The following is a 17,270-nucleotide window of genomic DNA, read 5'->3' on the forward strand; positions in this document are numbered from 1 at the left end:
GCCCACCACATCCCCCTAACTATATATACTAACTCCAGGATCACACTACAGAGGGGAAAAGGGCATATATCATTCACTTACCTTACAGTAGTCTACATGCTGCCACTACTATGCCCTTTTCCCCACTGTAGTGCAATCCTGGAGTTAGTATATATAATTAAGGGGGTAGGGGGCACAGCCCCCCCACATCGGGAGGTGTGGGGGGCCGTAGCCCCCACCTACTCTGGTTTTATATGGTCCAGTTTAAAATTTAGTATGTTGAAATTCAGTATGATGGGTTTCAGTCTTATGGGTTTCAGTCAAGTGACTTCTCGGTCTTTTGAAATGTCAGTATTTTGGTCTCAGTCAAATGCGATTCATTCAAATGAGGTTTCTATCATGTGATATATATATATATATATATATATATATATATATATATATATATATATATATGTGTGTGTGTGTGTGTGTGATATATATATATATATATATATATATATATATATATATATATATATATAGTATCCATGCATATGTTCGAAGTTTCACTACTTTGAACCCCACTTCACCGAGTCCACCTGTTCGAAGTAGTGAAATTTTGAAAGTTGACTTTGGCAGTCACACTACAGCGCAGAATGGGAATATTCCCTTTTTCCCACTATACTGTGATCTTGGAGTTTGTATACTTAAGTAGGGGGGTGGGGGGAGGCTTGCCCCCTGCAAAAATATGTTTTAGCATTTTTTTTGGGGGGGGGGTAGCCCAGGGAACTAGACTTCAACGAAAGTGCACTTTTCTTGAAGTGGACTTTCGCTGAAGTGTAGGGTCTACTGCTCTATTTCGAAGATGTGTATTTTCAATGTAAAGCAGTAGACCCATATATATATATATATATATATTTATATATATATATATATATATATATATATATATATATATATATATATATATATATATATATATATATATATATATATATATATATCACTCTTGTTACAGAAAGCACTGCAAGACTCCCCACCCCGTTCACACATGCACACATGCAGGGGCAGAGATCCAAAAAGCTGCATATGTGAAATGTTTTTTCACCCCTCTGGAGGACTATGATTTGTCAGATGTCATTTGCAGTGCTGCATGTCAAAATTATTTATTTTTGCAGCCTTAGTCAAAGTTGATCCAGGCCCCCAGTCTAGTTGGTCCAACCCATTTAGTTACTCCCTGCGGCCCATTCTTGCTTTCAAGTTACCAGCCACATCTACTTAACTCTGAGACAGTGACTATACTTGGTTTAAACAGTACAGTGGATCCAAGGCCATTGATATGTAGCAGACATCTGCGTGCATTGATGGCTTAGCAAGATATGGGGGTGTCACCTAACCACATTTCAATGCAAGTTAGCACTGTGATAGCAAAATGACTACAACACTATTTAGAAAATACAGACTCAAGAAGGTAGGGTGTAATTATAAATATATGTTTGCAGATTCAGCAGAGGTTGTGAATTAATTGTAGATGCATCTGTTATATGTATGCATGTTTATTTTTACAGTTTGACTAATAAGTGATACACTGCTGTATTGCATGGCATAGGCAATACATGGAAGAAGGGGAGAGTGAAATCTCTGAGGAAATTTCCTCACTGAACTTCCGTGATGATTCATCTGAGAATAGTTAATGTATTCATAGTACGTGGTAGTGCACTGCCACATTCAGCTGCAGAATGTAGACAATGTAACAAATGAAGTTGCTATACTGAGTACAGTAATGTACAATTGCAATGCCAGGGAATGAACATGTAAGGATGTATTTGGCTTTTAGATGAAGCAATGAATAGTGTCATGGTATTTGTTATAGAACAGCAGACAAAAAAGAACTTAAATGAGAAAGAACAGAGTGAATCACTTCAGGAGAGCTCAGATATATCTTTGGCAAATAGCCTATATTCTTAAAGTGTAATTGTTTCATTTTATGTATTCCACAGAGAGGTTAAGCTGTCTGCCAGCAAGGCAGAAACCCTTCATACACTTCTGGGTAAGAAAAACATTTTGGAAATGCAACTAGAAAAGCTTACCAAAGACCCTCCAGAGTGCACATTTGCCAATAAGAAAGCTGTGAATGAAAAGGTAAAGCTAATGAGTTACAGGTAAAGTACAGTTGTATGATTGCTAGGAATAACAGTGCCATAGGTTCTAGATTGTTTTACCTGACTTTATTGATAGAGTTATGCTTTCACAAAGGCTCCTACACTCAAAGAGGGTAAGGTACTCTAAATGTGGGCAGGTTTAGAAGCAAGAAACTTAAACATAACTAAGAGAGAGAATTTCCCAAATACATTTAGTGTGTGTGTGTGTGGGGGGGGGGGTGTCTATCATATGAAATACTGGTATAGTCCAGCTTTATGTCATACTAGCATAGTGGTTGAGAGAACTCTACAGTAGCCACTGGCGTGGCCAACATCAGGGAAGCTATGCATTTGTATAAGTGGGAATGTGCTGAAGATGTACTTTTAAAGAGTGTATTTGCCTGCAGTGATGGAAGAGAGTTACCCCAAGAACACTCCTGAAAAGGATAATCGCATATCCCAACAGAAACAGTGCTGCTAAAGTGTCCCATTCATTTGCAGTAGCAGAGCTATGAGAACAGCCCTTAAGAGGGTAACTGTTTAAGCCTGCAAACTGTGATGCCTGCTTAGGTATGTGAGGTCCTTCAGGTGAGCATATAGGACAGACATAATTGCAGATCAGAGATTATGGCTGTACAACAAGGCAGTGAATTTAAGAAGGCACACAGATGATACTTAATACATATTGTTAGATATCCTTCTATTTCACTGTTGCAGTATTCATTACATTAGGAATCCCCTGCCAAGGATGGCCCACCGTCTGGCCAGTATACCAAAGCCATAGGTTGCTTTAAGGCATACCATATGTCACACATATGCTCATTCTGTAGCATAGAGCATAAAGGTGACATCCAAGCATACTATCCTCAGAACTTCTTTGCTGCCAGTCTGAAAGCCCATTCTGTTGCTGATTCACTGAACCTTTGCAGATAAGTGCCCTGTTGGGGTTCTGTTTTACTTATCTTTTTTTAGTGTTGCTTGTGGGGTTTCATGACATCCAAGAAGGGCAAATGCCAGTGTGGAAGACAGATTCCCCATAAATACTGCCACAAACAGTGTCTCTTTTGCCTTGCCACTTTGCACTGCCATACGTCCTGTTTTATCTGTCAAGCCTTTGTACATAAAACTGTTTATAATAGACTCTCTTCTTTGGTGATTTATCTTGAAAACCAGTGTCTTAAGCTTCTTGAGAAGGGCACGATGGAGGGACCGTCCCACTTCAAGGGATAGCTGTCAGTGAAGAAGAAGGCCAAGAAGCCTAGGCCAGAATCTTCTGCTGTTCAGCCTCCTCTGGACATCTCTCCCAAGGCAAATGAATGCCCAGAGGTTTACCCATTTTCATCACTGGAATCTTGTGCCACAATCTGGTTGGAGGCTAGCAGGGATGCAACTTTCAGTACGTTCAAGGAGGCTTTGCAGATGGCTGTTTCAGACGTTCAGGGGGAACCTCAACTGATTATCTCCGAGGGGCCTAGGGGTGTTCCTGAGATACCAGTATGAGAAGAAATCCCTACTACCATCATTGAATGCTGTCCTGGGTCACAGGCTTCCAAATTTTGTAAGGCGGACATCCCATTGAAGAAAAAGTGAAAGATTAAACATATTACTCCTCCTAAGGTTTCTCAGAGTTAGTGGCAGTCCTTTACTCAGGGCTTGTTTAGTGCTTTGATGGCATTGAAACCTCCTCAGGGAGTTTCTGTTCCAGACCCCCACTTGGTCCTCTACTCCTCTAAAAAGATACAGAGAACAGGATTCTTCTGAGGAAGAGCCAGATTCAGGTGAGGAATCCCTTGCTTTCTCTTCTCAGATTCCCTCTCCTTTGGGTTATGGCTCACAGGAAGAGGAATCTACCAGTCCCGATACTCCCTTTTGAAGAGATTTCTTTTGAGGACACAATCTCAAGGATGATGGAGTTCTTTAATTGGGATTGCGCTCAGCAGTGGCGGCTGGTGACTTCCAATCAAAGGGGGGCTTGCAGGAGACAGTTGAATGGGCGGGGCCAACAAGAAGGGGTGTGGCCAACAAAATGGGTGGAGCTATGGTACAGTGGGATCAATGCTGGACATGCTTACCAATTTATGATACAAAATGCCCTGATAGATATCCTAACCTCCATAAAGACTCATAGTTGGTCAAAATACCATCATACTATAACCATTGTCATAGCCAGACATTCTCAAGAGTAATTTCCTTATTTCTATGCACATTATATTTTAAGCAATTATGTAATTTTCCATAAAAAGACACACATGGAGCAGAACCAAAAAGCTTAAGCAAATGTAAGTTAGAGTACCACTAAACAGAAATGATATTCCAGGCATTCTGTTTTACATGTACTGATTCTGAAGTACCACAGATACTGATTTACCACCACAATTTATGTGTATACTGCCTGCTTATTTTTTAGATTATTCTAATGTAAGCCCAAGCAATGTATTTTCTTAATTATATAGGTGCTCTGAGACAATACTGCCAAAAAAATGTAACTGCAGTGGTCGTGCTAATGACACCCCCGAAATACTATTACACTCAGACCTCTTGTTCTGGGAAAAATGTTAAGAGTATAACAAATGAGAAAAATATAAACACTGATATTACTAATCTTCTTCTTCTTCTTCTTTCGGCTTTTCCCGGGTCCCAGACATTGATCTGCTTGTCCGCATTGAATAGCAGTGGAGCAGTGGAGTTGTCGAGTTGTGACCCGGCGCCAAACCTTCCTACAAGGCACTCCATAGAATTAGTCAACACACCTGCAATTGAATGTTGGGCAGCATGTCTTTGGGATGTGCATGTCTTTGGCACCGGGGAGGAAACGCCGCGACCACAGAGGAGGACATGCAGACTCCGCACAGAAGGCACCCCAGCCGGTCCGAACGACCTGAACCTGCCTCTTGCTGCTTAACCAATGCTAACCACTGCACCACCGTGGCCGCCCAAACACTGATATTACTAATAATTTATTTTATTTATTTTTATTTTACATTTGTTGACCGGGCTAGTCCTGCTGGATATATGTCCATTTTCAGTGGAGGCCCAGGGAGAAAAGCTCCGCAAATTACAACAACATAAAAGGTCAAGACAAAGACAATAACAGTATAATTTGGTACATACATTTTAACAATTATAGTACAAGCCTAAGATTATATATTTTATATTTCAGTAGGAAAAAGGAAAAAATTATCTAAGAATAGATGAATAAGACTAATACATTTGTATTAGAAATGGTATAGTACAAATCTTTATAACATATTACAAAATTAGATACACCTAGTAATTTATGATAAGAGATACTAAGGTCTCACAAAAACCTAAGAAAGAAAAACACTAGAGATCAATAGATAGAGTATAGAAGAACAGCAAACAAGGATGGATTTCTAGTGTTATTTAACACATAGGTTGTGATACTATATGAAGGTGTTTGATCATTCCACAGTATATACTTATTTACATGAGAAAAATCCTAAGGAAGGTTAAGCTCACTAAAATTAGTGAGACAACACAAGATCATGATCATGGGAGGCTAGGAATTGTGGGAGTCTAGTTAATAGTTAGGTACTTAGTCTTGGTTAACACAGGGGCATAGCCAGTGTGTGATTTGAGGTAGGGTTTAAGCTTGCTTTTAAATAAGCTCACAGAGGATATTGAGGTTAGCTGGCTTGGGAGGATGTTCCAGGCTTTACCTACTGTATTGGAGAACAAGGTGTCACCAGCTAAGTTGTTGGATTTTGATATTTGTGCAAGTAGGTTATTAGCTGAGCGTAAGGTCTTGAGGTTATTATAGGGGATGACTAGGGATGTAAGTATGGGTGTATTATGAGGTAAATACAGGATCTTATGGGCTACTATTAATTGATTGAAAAGTATTAAATTTGGCAGCTCTAACCATCCTAACTGATTCAGATTGATACAGTGATGAGTTCTATAGGAGGACCCAGCTGCAAATCTGGCAATATTGTTGTAGGAGGATGTAAGTTTACTCAGATTACTTCTACATATTTTGGTATAGATAGGGGAGGCATAGAGCAAGATAGAGATGAGGTGGGTACGAGCAATAGTAACCCTGGTTGGAGGTGTAAGAAAGGGTTTTATTCTATAGAGGGAACCTAGTTTCTTGTTTATTATTTTTACGGTGTTATTAATGTGAGGTTCAAAGGACAAGTTGTTATCTATTAGTACCCCGAGTGATACAAGTTTATTTCTTTAAAATACATACACACATACACACACACACACACACACACACACACACACACACACACACACACACACACACCATTAATTCTGCTCTTATGGTCTTAAACACATTCAGGCCCTTTGTTAAGAAGTAAGCACATCAACAGCTGCTTAGGATAAATGTGTGTCACTACTGACTGCTTGCTGCTGCTAACCAGTAAGGTGCACTAAATATGATCACAACAAAGTACACTAAAACATATGAAACACAATCCTCAGTGCAGGTGCATACCCTGCCCTGTCATAAAACTATAAAAATCAGTCATGTCTTCCTGCTGGGACTAGCAAGCTATTCATCTGATAGACATTCTGTTTCCAACTTCATTCAAGAGTGTAAAATCATTCTATGACTTAAAAAGCCACTTAATTTGAGCTGCTATTTTGGGGTGGGAATAGAATCCCACAGCCTTCTGATCTTCCACCATCAAATAAGGGTGGTTACATATTCAGCTCTTAACAGTAGTCTGTGTATAATCTGTTATATCTTGTATACTCTGCATCCTTTCTGTAAAAGTCGGTGCCATATAACCTGAAGCTAGCATGATTCACTGGAGTGTATTAAACCACTGCAATATATAATTATTAATTATTAATTTGTTCATCTCAAGAAGATAAAACCTCCTATATAAATATATTACATTTACTACTCACTGTGATGAGGCTGAAACTGAAAATTGAGCAGCTGGTCTCAGTGCATAATGTCCCACAACAAGTTACCTTACATTTTGCTACTACAGGTGCAGAAACCAAGACTACAAAATGTGTAAACATTTATTCTTAGAGGACAAAGGGGAAAAAAAGAAAGTACATTTGCTAGCATACTTTCACTGGAATTACAAAACAGATTCAAAGTTGTAATTTAAATTTTATCTATGCTCAGTCACTGTGAAATGTAGCAAGTCACCTCTTTGTAAAAGCATTTCTCTACAGAAAAGTACCATGCCTCAAAGAAAGGCAGCTTGTGCAAATGGCTAACAAGTAATGAATTAGGTCTGACTGCTGTGCTGTATATCCAAGACTCACCAAGTATTGAAGTATAAGGGATTTTTAGCTTTTTGTAGTACAATCTATACTTTGTATCTCTTTTCCACCTCTATAGTTTTATTTCTAGCTCCTTGTTCATTATTAATGAGTTTCCACCCTTTTATTACCCCGCAATCTGTTAAAATAAGGAAAATCATAAGCATAATAAAAGGTTATGGCAGGACAAGTATGCAATAATACAGCTTTAAAAGTGCTGCTTTATTTACAGGCATGGTTCTGTAATATGGTTAAGTACATGCTTATTTTCCACATAACACAGCTTTAAAAGTGCTGCTTTATTTACAGGCATGGTTCTGTAATATGGTTAAGTACATGCTTATTTTCCACATAACACAGCTTTAAAAGTGCTGCTTTATTTACAGGCATGGTTCTGTAATACGGTTCAGTGCATGCTTATTTTCCACATAACACAGCTTTAAAAGTGCTGCTTTATTTACAGGCATGGTTCTGTAATACGGTTAAGTACATGCTTATTTTCCACATAATACAGCTTTAAAAGTGCTGCTTTATTTACAGGCATGGTTCTGTAATATGGTTAAGTACATGCTTATTTTCCACATAACACAGCTTTAAAAGTGCTGCTTTATTTACAGGCATGGTTCTGTAATATGGTTCAGTACATGCTTATTTTCCACATAATACAGCTTTAAAAGTGCTGCTTTATTTACAGGCATGGTTCTGTAATACGGTTAAGTACATGTTTATTTTCCACATAATACAGCTTTAAAAGTGCTGCTTTATTTACAGGCATGGTTCTGTAATACGGTTCAGTACATGCTTATTTTCCACATAATACAGCTTTAAAAGTGCTGCTTTATTTACAGGCATGGTTCTGTAATACGGTTCAGTACATGCTTATTTTCCTTTCTTAAATACTTTATAATTGTGAAAAGTGCTTTTATAGTTTTAACATACTAGCATACACGCTGTAAAAGAAAATAATTCAGGTTACCAGGCTTCATGATCATTTATCATGAGTTAATGAATTCTTTTAGCAGAAACCTTTGTGCCAAAAGAACTCATTAGCTCCTGAGAAAGGACTTATGGAGGCAAAGAGGTCATTCTTTTTCTAACATCTGCACTCATCCAAAATGCATTAAATCATCTTTTTAAACCTTTTATTACTAAGATCAATATCCAACATAACCAATTTAATTTATAATCAGTCCCTCATATAGTATAAATGGTGATGATACAGAAAAGGACAGTGACAGTCTGACATAAAAAGCCAAGTATAGCTACTTGTAAGAAGTAGAAATTCAGTATATAGTATGAACCAACAGTGTATCCATATTCCTTTCCTGTAAGCAATACAACTAGTGTAGAGCAGTACCTACATGTCTACACATTCTTCTAGCTGTCATCCTCCAACGTGACAAACTCTCTCAAACAAATATGTCTGATCCACAAGTCTCAAAATATAGCAGTTCAAATAAAAGAAGCAAACCTCTCCCTTAAAAGTTGACCACAAACAGGAACCAAACAACGATAAAGATGAAAGAAATTGTAGATCAACCACCACGAAGAGTAGAAACGAATTTTATTCACATAAAATGAGCGCTTTCGCGTGCTTCCAACTGCACGCTTCTTCAGATAAGTATAAAACATTACTAAATTCACTCTTTATATATACACTGTCCTGGTAATTGCTTAACAAACTAATTAATACAAATAAATCAATTAAATCAATCAAATAAATCAATTAATCAATATAGCATTAGTATACTTAAAGCTATAGATGCATAAAACAATGTAAGCATCTTGCATTGCTAAATCTTGTGGTTTGTTATTAAAACTGTTAAAAACTGCTGAAAACTTTTAAAAAACCTTTTAAACCTTAGAAACCTGCCCATTTAGTGAACGACATACTAGACAGGGTGACATATCATAATCAGGAAACCATACATTGCAACAAAAAATGACATATCCAAACCATCATGAGTTCATAGCAACATTGATAAAAAACAAATTTTTTACATGCTCAATACTGGTTTTTGAAATCATTTAAAACCATTCAACACAATTTTTTACATCAATATTGTAGCAATATATCCATTAAATGAAATGTTGTAATTTATATGTTATACTATGTAGATATAATTTTGTTTGTATTATTCTTAGTTAATATTGATAAATAATTAATATGATGTCAATATAGCCATAGTTCCTAACATTTACCATTTTGGGACTTAGACATGAGACTCTGTTATTTATTACCATACTTTAACTTAGCTGCCAAACCCACCAGACACTAGTACTAAAGAGGAAAAAAATCCAAATCTAAACACGAACACCTAAACAGAAAAAATGCAATAACAGCAGACTATACTCTACTCTCCCTCAGCAAACCTTAAACACTGAGTGTAAATGTCCAAATGATTTAAAAATGTACATCATGCTTACGTAGTGCAGTCTGACTATATTCATGGTCCAGAGTTTTTTTGCTTTCTAGTAATTGCCTCTGTGTGTGTGTGTGTGTGTGTGTGTGTGTGTGTGTGTGTGTGTGTGTGTGTGTGTGTGTGTGTGTGTGTGTGTGTGTGTGTGAGTGTAATTCTCTCCCTCTATATATTATAGGTGCTGGTCTTTCTTCTGAGTTGACCTTGAATCACATGCTGAACTGTAACATCACCTCTGTTGAAAAATAGCCTTTATTTGCAAATAAATGAAAGTAATTTCAGGATACTTACTGTGTGCTCTCCTTCCCCTCCAGAATGCAAGAAAATGAATGAGTGGATCAGACCCACATCAACAACTAACAGTGCAGCAGCTCTTCCTAATTTACTTTTGTAGGCATTTGTTTTATATATTATTCACAGTGTACCCTATTCTGTCATTACATGAGACAAAAGGCATCAAAACACAGCAGAACACAAAAGATAAAATATACAAAGCTATAACTAAAAAAACGTGCATGCATTGTGCTTAAAGGACAGCTAGAACTGAAGGACACTCAGAACTCAAGGGAGAAAGTCAGTACTAATGTATGATTTCTGACCTTGCTCAAATTTGTGAACCAAAAAACAGGCTGTCCGAAGTCTTACAGTGTGAAATCAATGACTTATGTAGGTTGTCCAGATTGTTACAGAATGCCCAGATTTTTGCCTCATAGGCTTGTTTCCCATAACATGGGTGGTGGTCAATGAATAATGAGATACATTTCAGTTTCAGACTTCATATCCTTCAGGGAATGCATGATGACACAAATCCAGCTATTGTAGCAACTTTCTAAGTTTGTAAGAGCAATATTTAAAATCTGTCCTTATTTTCTAGGCCTTTGTCCCTCCATTAATTTAGGCTTTGACCAAATTTCTTGCACTAAAGAGTTTGAGAGGTATGTACTTCAGTAAGGGTGATTGTCGCCCCCCTGCACCAACTTACTTGCATTTGGTAAATATAACCCTAACCCTGCACATTATACTATTAGAAATGTTTCCCTAACACAACTACTACAGAAGACAAATGAACATAGATCACATTCACACACAATACCAAACATGCAATAGTCTAAATCTATCCCCTTACCTAGCCCTTACTGTTCTCACAGACACTTGTACATGTACACTGTATGCTATAATGTAATCTTCCACAACCATCTTTTCTGTCAAGCATTCATTTTCATGCTCACTCCTACTTACCTTACTGCACTCCTACTTACCTTACCTCACCTCAACTCCTACTTACCTTACTGCACTCCTACTTACCTTACCTCACCTCAACTCCTACTTACCTTACTGCACTCCTACTTACCTTACCTCACCTCAACTCCTACTTACCTTACTGCACTCCTACTTACCTTACCTCACCTCAACTCCTACTTACCTTACTGCACTCCTACTTACCTTACCTCACCTCAACTCCTACTTACCTTACTGCAGTCCTACTTACTTTACCTCACCTCAACTCCTACTTACCTTACCTGCACTCCTACTTACCTTACCTGCACTCACTGTATAAAATTTTTACTTCAACCATTTAGTTTCACACATGTGCAGTCACTCTTTTTACACACACACACACACACACACACACACACACACACACACACACACACACACACACACACACACACACACACACACTAATTAAACAAAAAATAAATACAAATTAAAAAGCCTGCCTAACCTCAAACGAACAAACCCAGATCACTGAACCTGCTACAGCATGAACTCACTTTAACCACTTTGGAAAACTTAAAATCATAATTATTCATGCACACCTTACAAATCAAAGTATAACTTCCCAATAAAAGTTTTTATGTTGGCCTACACCTTCCGTAGACAGCACACCACACATGTATTAATAATAAATTACAAAAATTTACAAAAAAAAAATGTTTTCTTTTTTGATCATTACGGCCCTTTTGCCAAATAACTTCCTTCCTATCATATAAACCTACTTTATCTCACTTCTCTTAGAGACTTATAAACAAGTCACCTGCTTCATCATATCATTGCAAAAAAAAAAGGATGCTTATTACAAAAAAGACTACTAAGCTTCAGCAACGATATGCTGACTAGAGATAAAATAAAAAAAAAAAATATTTTGTCTGCCCATTTAGTTTCATGGACATGGCTTGCCATATAAGGACACCACACAAAATGCCTACTTATAAGATGCATTTACAAAAGCTGCCCATTACAAAATAAATTTGCAGAATGTGTATTCCTGGTTCTGGTCAATCCAATCCAAGTATTTTATTCTTATCCCTACTGGGCAATGTTGATTTACACCGGAGAAAATCTCCCCACAGAAACTGCAATATACATTTAAAATGGAAAAAAAATCAGTTAAATTAACAAGTATAGCATAAGTCAACTATGACAAGAAACAGATAAAGCATCATTACTAAGTAAAACAGTATAATTCAAGGCACAATATAGGAGTACAGCTATAAGAAACAATACTGTATATAAGAATTACTACAAAGTGTCCAGAAAGGAAGAAAAGGTTGACTTGAAGCTAAAATCAGTGTATTGAATATAGACATGAGAGTACAAAAAAGCCACCATGCAAAGTCTGACAAAAACTAAACTTTAGACAGTGACAGACTCCACTGGAAAAAAAAGATCTGTCTGTTAAGAGGCCCACGTTGGTGGATTTCAAAGCAAGCTTAGCAACTGTCTGACTTCAACTAAGAAAACCTTTAAATGAAACCACCACAAATACACACATAAATAAATTAATACTGCTTAGTACTTAGGCAAGCAAGTAGACTGACATACCACCAGATTTCATTTAGTGAATCAATAATACAAGCGACTGTACATTTTTTTTTCATTTTGTTTCCCTACCTCAAAGTTTAAATGAGTGACTGTCCATCTCCTTCTAGCTGCAAATTCAGACTTTCCTTCGAGAGACTAAGCAGCAGGGCAAGCCCAAATAAAAAGCTGTATAGTTGCACTTGTTGCACGTAGAAAGTGCACTGTGTCTGTAATCATCCAAAGCACTGCGCTAGTAGTACTCATTGTTTCTCGCTCTCGTTTTTGGGAAGAGAGCGAGAACCAATCAGTAGCCAAACAGCTGTCCACGTCATGTACGTGACTGTGGATGTAGCAGTTCGACCCCGTTCTATTTTACCGTGCGGTTACCGCATCGCTTTCTGGGCATTACACTGATTCCTTCTTCTTTCCTTAATCTGGACTGTTTTCACAATAGTCTAGATTTACATTTAGAGAAACGGAAAAAAAAACCTTGGAACTCGCCGAGCATGCGCAGTCCGCATTCCGGGTCTGTGCAAGTCAGTCGGACTCGCTTGGAAACTCAGCTGCCAGCGCTAGTATTTAAATAAAATACTAGTAGTTTATTTTAAAAATATATTTTTAATTAAACTGTTTTCTTTTCAACTGAGTGGGCTGCAGTCCTGCAGTCTGATGGCACGAGCCGCCACTGGCGCTCAGGTTTCTGAAGTACAAAAAAGGTACTATGATTTACTGCAGAGGGACTCTCCTAGGCCTTCAGCTGTTTCTACTTTTCTGGAGGCCTTATTGGATGCATTTTCCAATGTTTCCAAGGCTCCAGACTCTCAGCCCCCTGCTCCCAAGAAACCTGATAGATTCTATGGGGTGTCTGACGACTGTAAATTTTTGTACAAATGTCCTTCTGCTGACCACTCAGTGGTGTCTGTAGTTTCTGACAACCCTCTCAGTTGCTTCCTTCTCCCAAGTTACTGCCTTCTGATAAAGATAATAGGACCATGTAAAGGCTAGGCAAGAAGGTTTATACCTCCCCTGTCTTGGCTTTTAGGGGTATTAATTATCAGACCCATATGTCCAGGTATTTGTTGGCTCTACTTTCCCAGGCTTGTCAAGTTCTTTCTGATCTTCCAGACTCTGAAGGTAAGACTTCTGCCCTTTCCCTGTTAGGGACTTCCTCACAGGTGGCTCATCTTTCCGTCAAGTGTAGTTATGATGCAGCAGATGCTTCTTCTAGGGCTGCTGCTTTTGAGTCAGTGATGAGGAGATATTCTTGGCTTCGATTTCAACTTTTGCCTGATGATATTAAGGCTAAATTGATGGATGCCCCTCTTGATAAACACTAGTTTGGTGAAGCTGCTCCTGCTCTGTTTAAGTCCCTTCAGGACAGGAACTTAGCCATGTGTTTGTTTCTCCTGTGATTAAATTTCAGAGAAAATAACCCAGTAAGTCAACTTTTTTCTGTAGGCAATCTCGCCCACCCCCTAAGGGTAAAAAGGGTGGTAAGCAGGCTCCTCCTATGAAGGCTACTCGGATGTCTGTCCCTGAAAAGTCTCCTTTTCCTGATAAACCAGATGCTGTCTTGACTATCCTATTCTTCCCAGCCATTTTCCTCTTTCTCTTCACCTCTATCAGTCTCTTTCTACTTGGCTCCAGATTACTCAGGATTCCAGTGTCCTGTCCATTATCTGCCAGAGGTATTTCATGGTCTGGAAGTCTCTTCCCCCTTTTATGGGTATTCCTCAGACCCCTCAGGAACAATTGTCTTTCTTTCCAGAGGTGCTTCAGGGCCTTTTGATTCAGGGTACTATTCAAGTGGTGCCTGTGTCTTAATGGGGGAGGGGGTTTTATTCCAGGATACTTCTAGTGCCCAGGAAAGAGGGTACTTGGAGATCAATTGTAGACCTCTCTCATCTAAATACTTTTCTGAAGGTGCCCTGCTTTCTATTGTTGTCCCTTCAGATTTTGTTCCCAGCTCTGCTCCCTTAGGCTTTTCACTTTTTTAATTTCTCCATATTTTTGGGGTTTCTAATACCATGCCGGAAATGGACCCTATTCCTAAGTCAAAGTATGATTAAAGTTCATGAAATTAGTATAGTTTCAGTCTTTGAAGTCAGCCAAAAGTGCTCTTCGCAGCACCTGCAATTTGCCAAGTAATGACTCCTTCTGCAACTTATACAGAGTTACATGTATTGGTAACGTATCTAAATATGATTGTGGATTCTTTTTTATATGATGCGTTGCTCCTACTACTATTGGAACTGTCTGGTTATCTTTCTTCCACATTGCTGTAATTTCTGCCTGCAAATCCTGATATTTTATGACTTTGTGTCTCTCTGTATGCAGGACACTGTAGTCACTAGGTGTGGCAATTTCAATAATCAATGCTACTTTTGTCTTCTTTTTATGGACCACTATATCCGGTTCTCTAGCATCTATCTTTTGAACTGCTGGTAGTGGATGATCCCATGTGATGTAGACTTCATCATTTTTTATAATGCTTTGTGGCTTGTTTCCAGTGTTTTTCAGCCACTTCAGTAACATAATGTTTGCACGATCCCTGGTGCAACAGTCTTGCCACATTATTATGCCTTTCAGTATACAGTCCTTCTGCCATTAGTATGTCACAACCAGCAACGAAGTATGCAACTGTTTCCAATTCTGTTTTGCAAGACCTACGTTTGTCTGTTTCTTCCACATGTTCAATGGACTTTGTAAACCAATGTGTATGTAGCCCACTGTCTTGTGCCGCCAATATTAACCTTTCATCTCTTAGTTTGAATTTGCTTCTCCTTAACCATTCCTACATTCATTTGTTCCTGATCAACATGAGGTTCTTCAAGATGTTTTCGATATTTGCAACTAGATTTAAGCAATAACCAATGATGTTGTTGTGGTAAATTAAGATTTACCCACGGTTGGTGTGATTTAATCATGAGGTTGAAGCCTGAGTGATTAAATAAAGCCAACCGTGGGTAAATCTTAATAAACCACACCGCAGAGTCGGTTATTGCTATTATACAATGACATTATTTAAGAAAAAAAAAACTTTTTCTTAAATAATGACACCGTGCTGTCCTGCTGCTGCTGGTACATATCCTGTTGCCTTTTTTGATGTACTGCACATGCATATGGGACTTGCATTCCCACACATACCCAGTACATCAGTGCTTTGGAAAGGAAGCACTGTAGAAAAGAAGGTCTCCGTTGCTTCATTTTTCTTTTCTTAATTTTTAAATTAAAAAAAAAACATTTCTGACAGTTTAGGGGTAGGAGAGAGATAAAATGGAGGAAATATAATGAAAATCAAGTATGTGTCTTTAGTTTTGAATAACATACCTGATTTTCCTTGTATTTTCTCCATCCTCTCTCTCTGCTATTTTATTTTAGATTTTATTTATTTTTGTAAAAAAAAAAAAAAAAAAAAAAAAAAAACAGTTAAAAGTTACAGTTTATGCCAATGGAAAAAAGTCTGGGTGACAGGACATTTTTCTGTTGGTATATGCTCGGATTTACAATGGGCACACTGAGTGGGCTGACCAATCAGCATGCTTGTTTTGGAATATTAATGGCCAGTCATTGTATAATTATGCATTTTCCACATTTCTTGCCTTCTCATCTGGTCCTTTACCTTATATTCTTTCTTTTGATTTTTTGGCACATTCAGTTGCTGCCTGATTTTTATCTACTTGTGGTTTGATTTCCATTCATGCTTGACGCTGATATGCTTCTGCTAGACTAAGCAGGGAAGTCATCTTAGATTTATTCTCCTTATGTTTCAAAACTTTCACTACATTTGCATCTTGTGAGGTCAGCAGGTATGTGTGGAGTCCCATGATTGCAGATCTATACATGTAATCAATTTCAAGGAGGCCCATCCCTCCTTCGAAACGGGGAATATATAATTCTGGTATGCACTGAATTTTTATAAATCATTTAGAGAGCATGAAATACTTCTTGTTTGCCTATCTAATTTATCCAACATGTTTTGGGGCCAGTCAATCACTCCAAAACTGTAAGTTAGGGCAGGAAGAGCAAATTTGTTTATAGCTTGGATTTTGTTCCTAAATGTCAACACTGTTTTCAGGATTAATTTAAATCTTCTAAAGTATTCCTTACTAAGTTTTTTTCCTATTTGTTCATGTTTTATTGTTGATCCTTCATCAGTTCCCAAATATATATATATATATATATATATATATATATATACACTCCGTCACATTCTTGTCCCAAACTGATGTTTTCTTGGTGCTGCAATTTTCCTGCTTTAAAGGTTGCTTTTGCACATTTATCAAGACCAAATGACATTCTTATATCATGTGAAAATGTTATACCAACTTGGCAGTTGTGCTTTCAGTTCCTCATCTGATGAGCTATACAGTTTTAAATCATCGAAAAAGAGAAGATGAGAAGTCTTTACACTTTGTTGTTTTCTAGGAGCCAAATTATAGCCATGGCCTAAGCTGTTAAGTAAACAGTTTAATGGGTTAAGGGCAAGGCAGAATAGTTGTGGTGACAAGAGAGTCACCCTGTTATATCCACCTTTGAATTTTTATCCCTGGAATAATAATTTGTCCCTTATCATGGCTTAATTGCAAAGTGGTCTACTACTGTTATCCGTTTCTGTGAGGCCCTTCTGGAGGATATCTGTGTCAGATGTGTTTTCGACTATGGCGCCCAGTTTGCAGTCATCTGCAAA

At 37.9% G+C, this 17,270-nt stretch overlaps 1 protein-coding gene across 1 annotated transcript in view; it reads left to right on the plus strand.

The window, feature by feature from the left end:
• LOC122794924 (probable ATP-dependent RNA helicase DDX60) overlaps positions 1 to 17,270 on the plus strand; it is a 3,096,781-nt gene that overhangs the window by 1,919,150 nt on the left and 1,160,361 nt on the right. The window contains exon 26 of the mRNA XM_044063517.1: positions 1,962 to 2,103. Within this exon, the coding sequence (XP_043919452.1) occupies positions 1,962 to 2,103 (142 nt within the window). The remainder of the gene's footprint in view (positions 1 to 1,961; positions 2,104 to 17,270) is intronic.

Source organism: Protopterus annectens, chromosome 2.part1 (genome assembly GCF_019279795.1).
Source record: "Protopterus annectens isolate FY-2018-M chromosome 2.part1, PAN1.0, whole genome shotgun sequence".
NCBI classification, from domain to species: Eukaryota; Metazoa; Chordata; order Ceratodontiformes; family Protopteridae; genus Protopterus; species Protopterus annectens.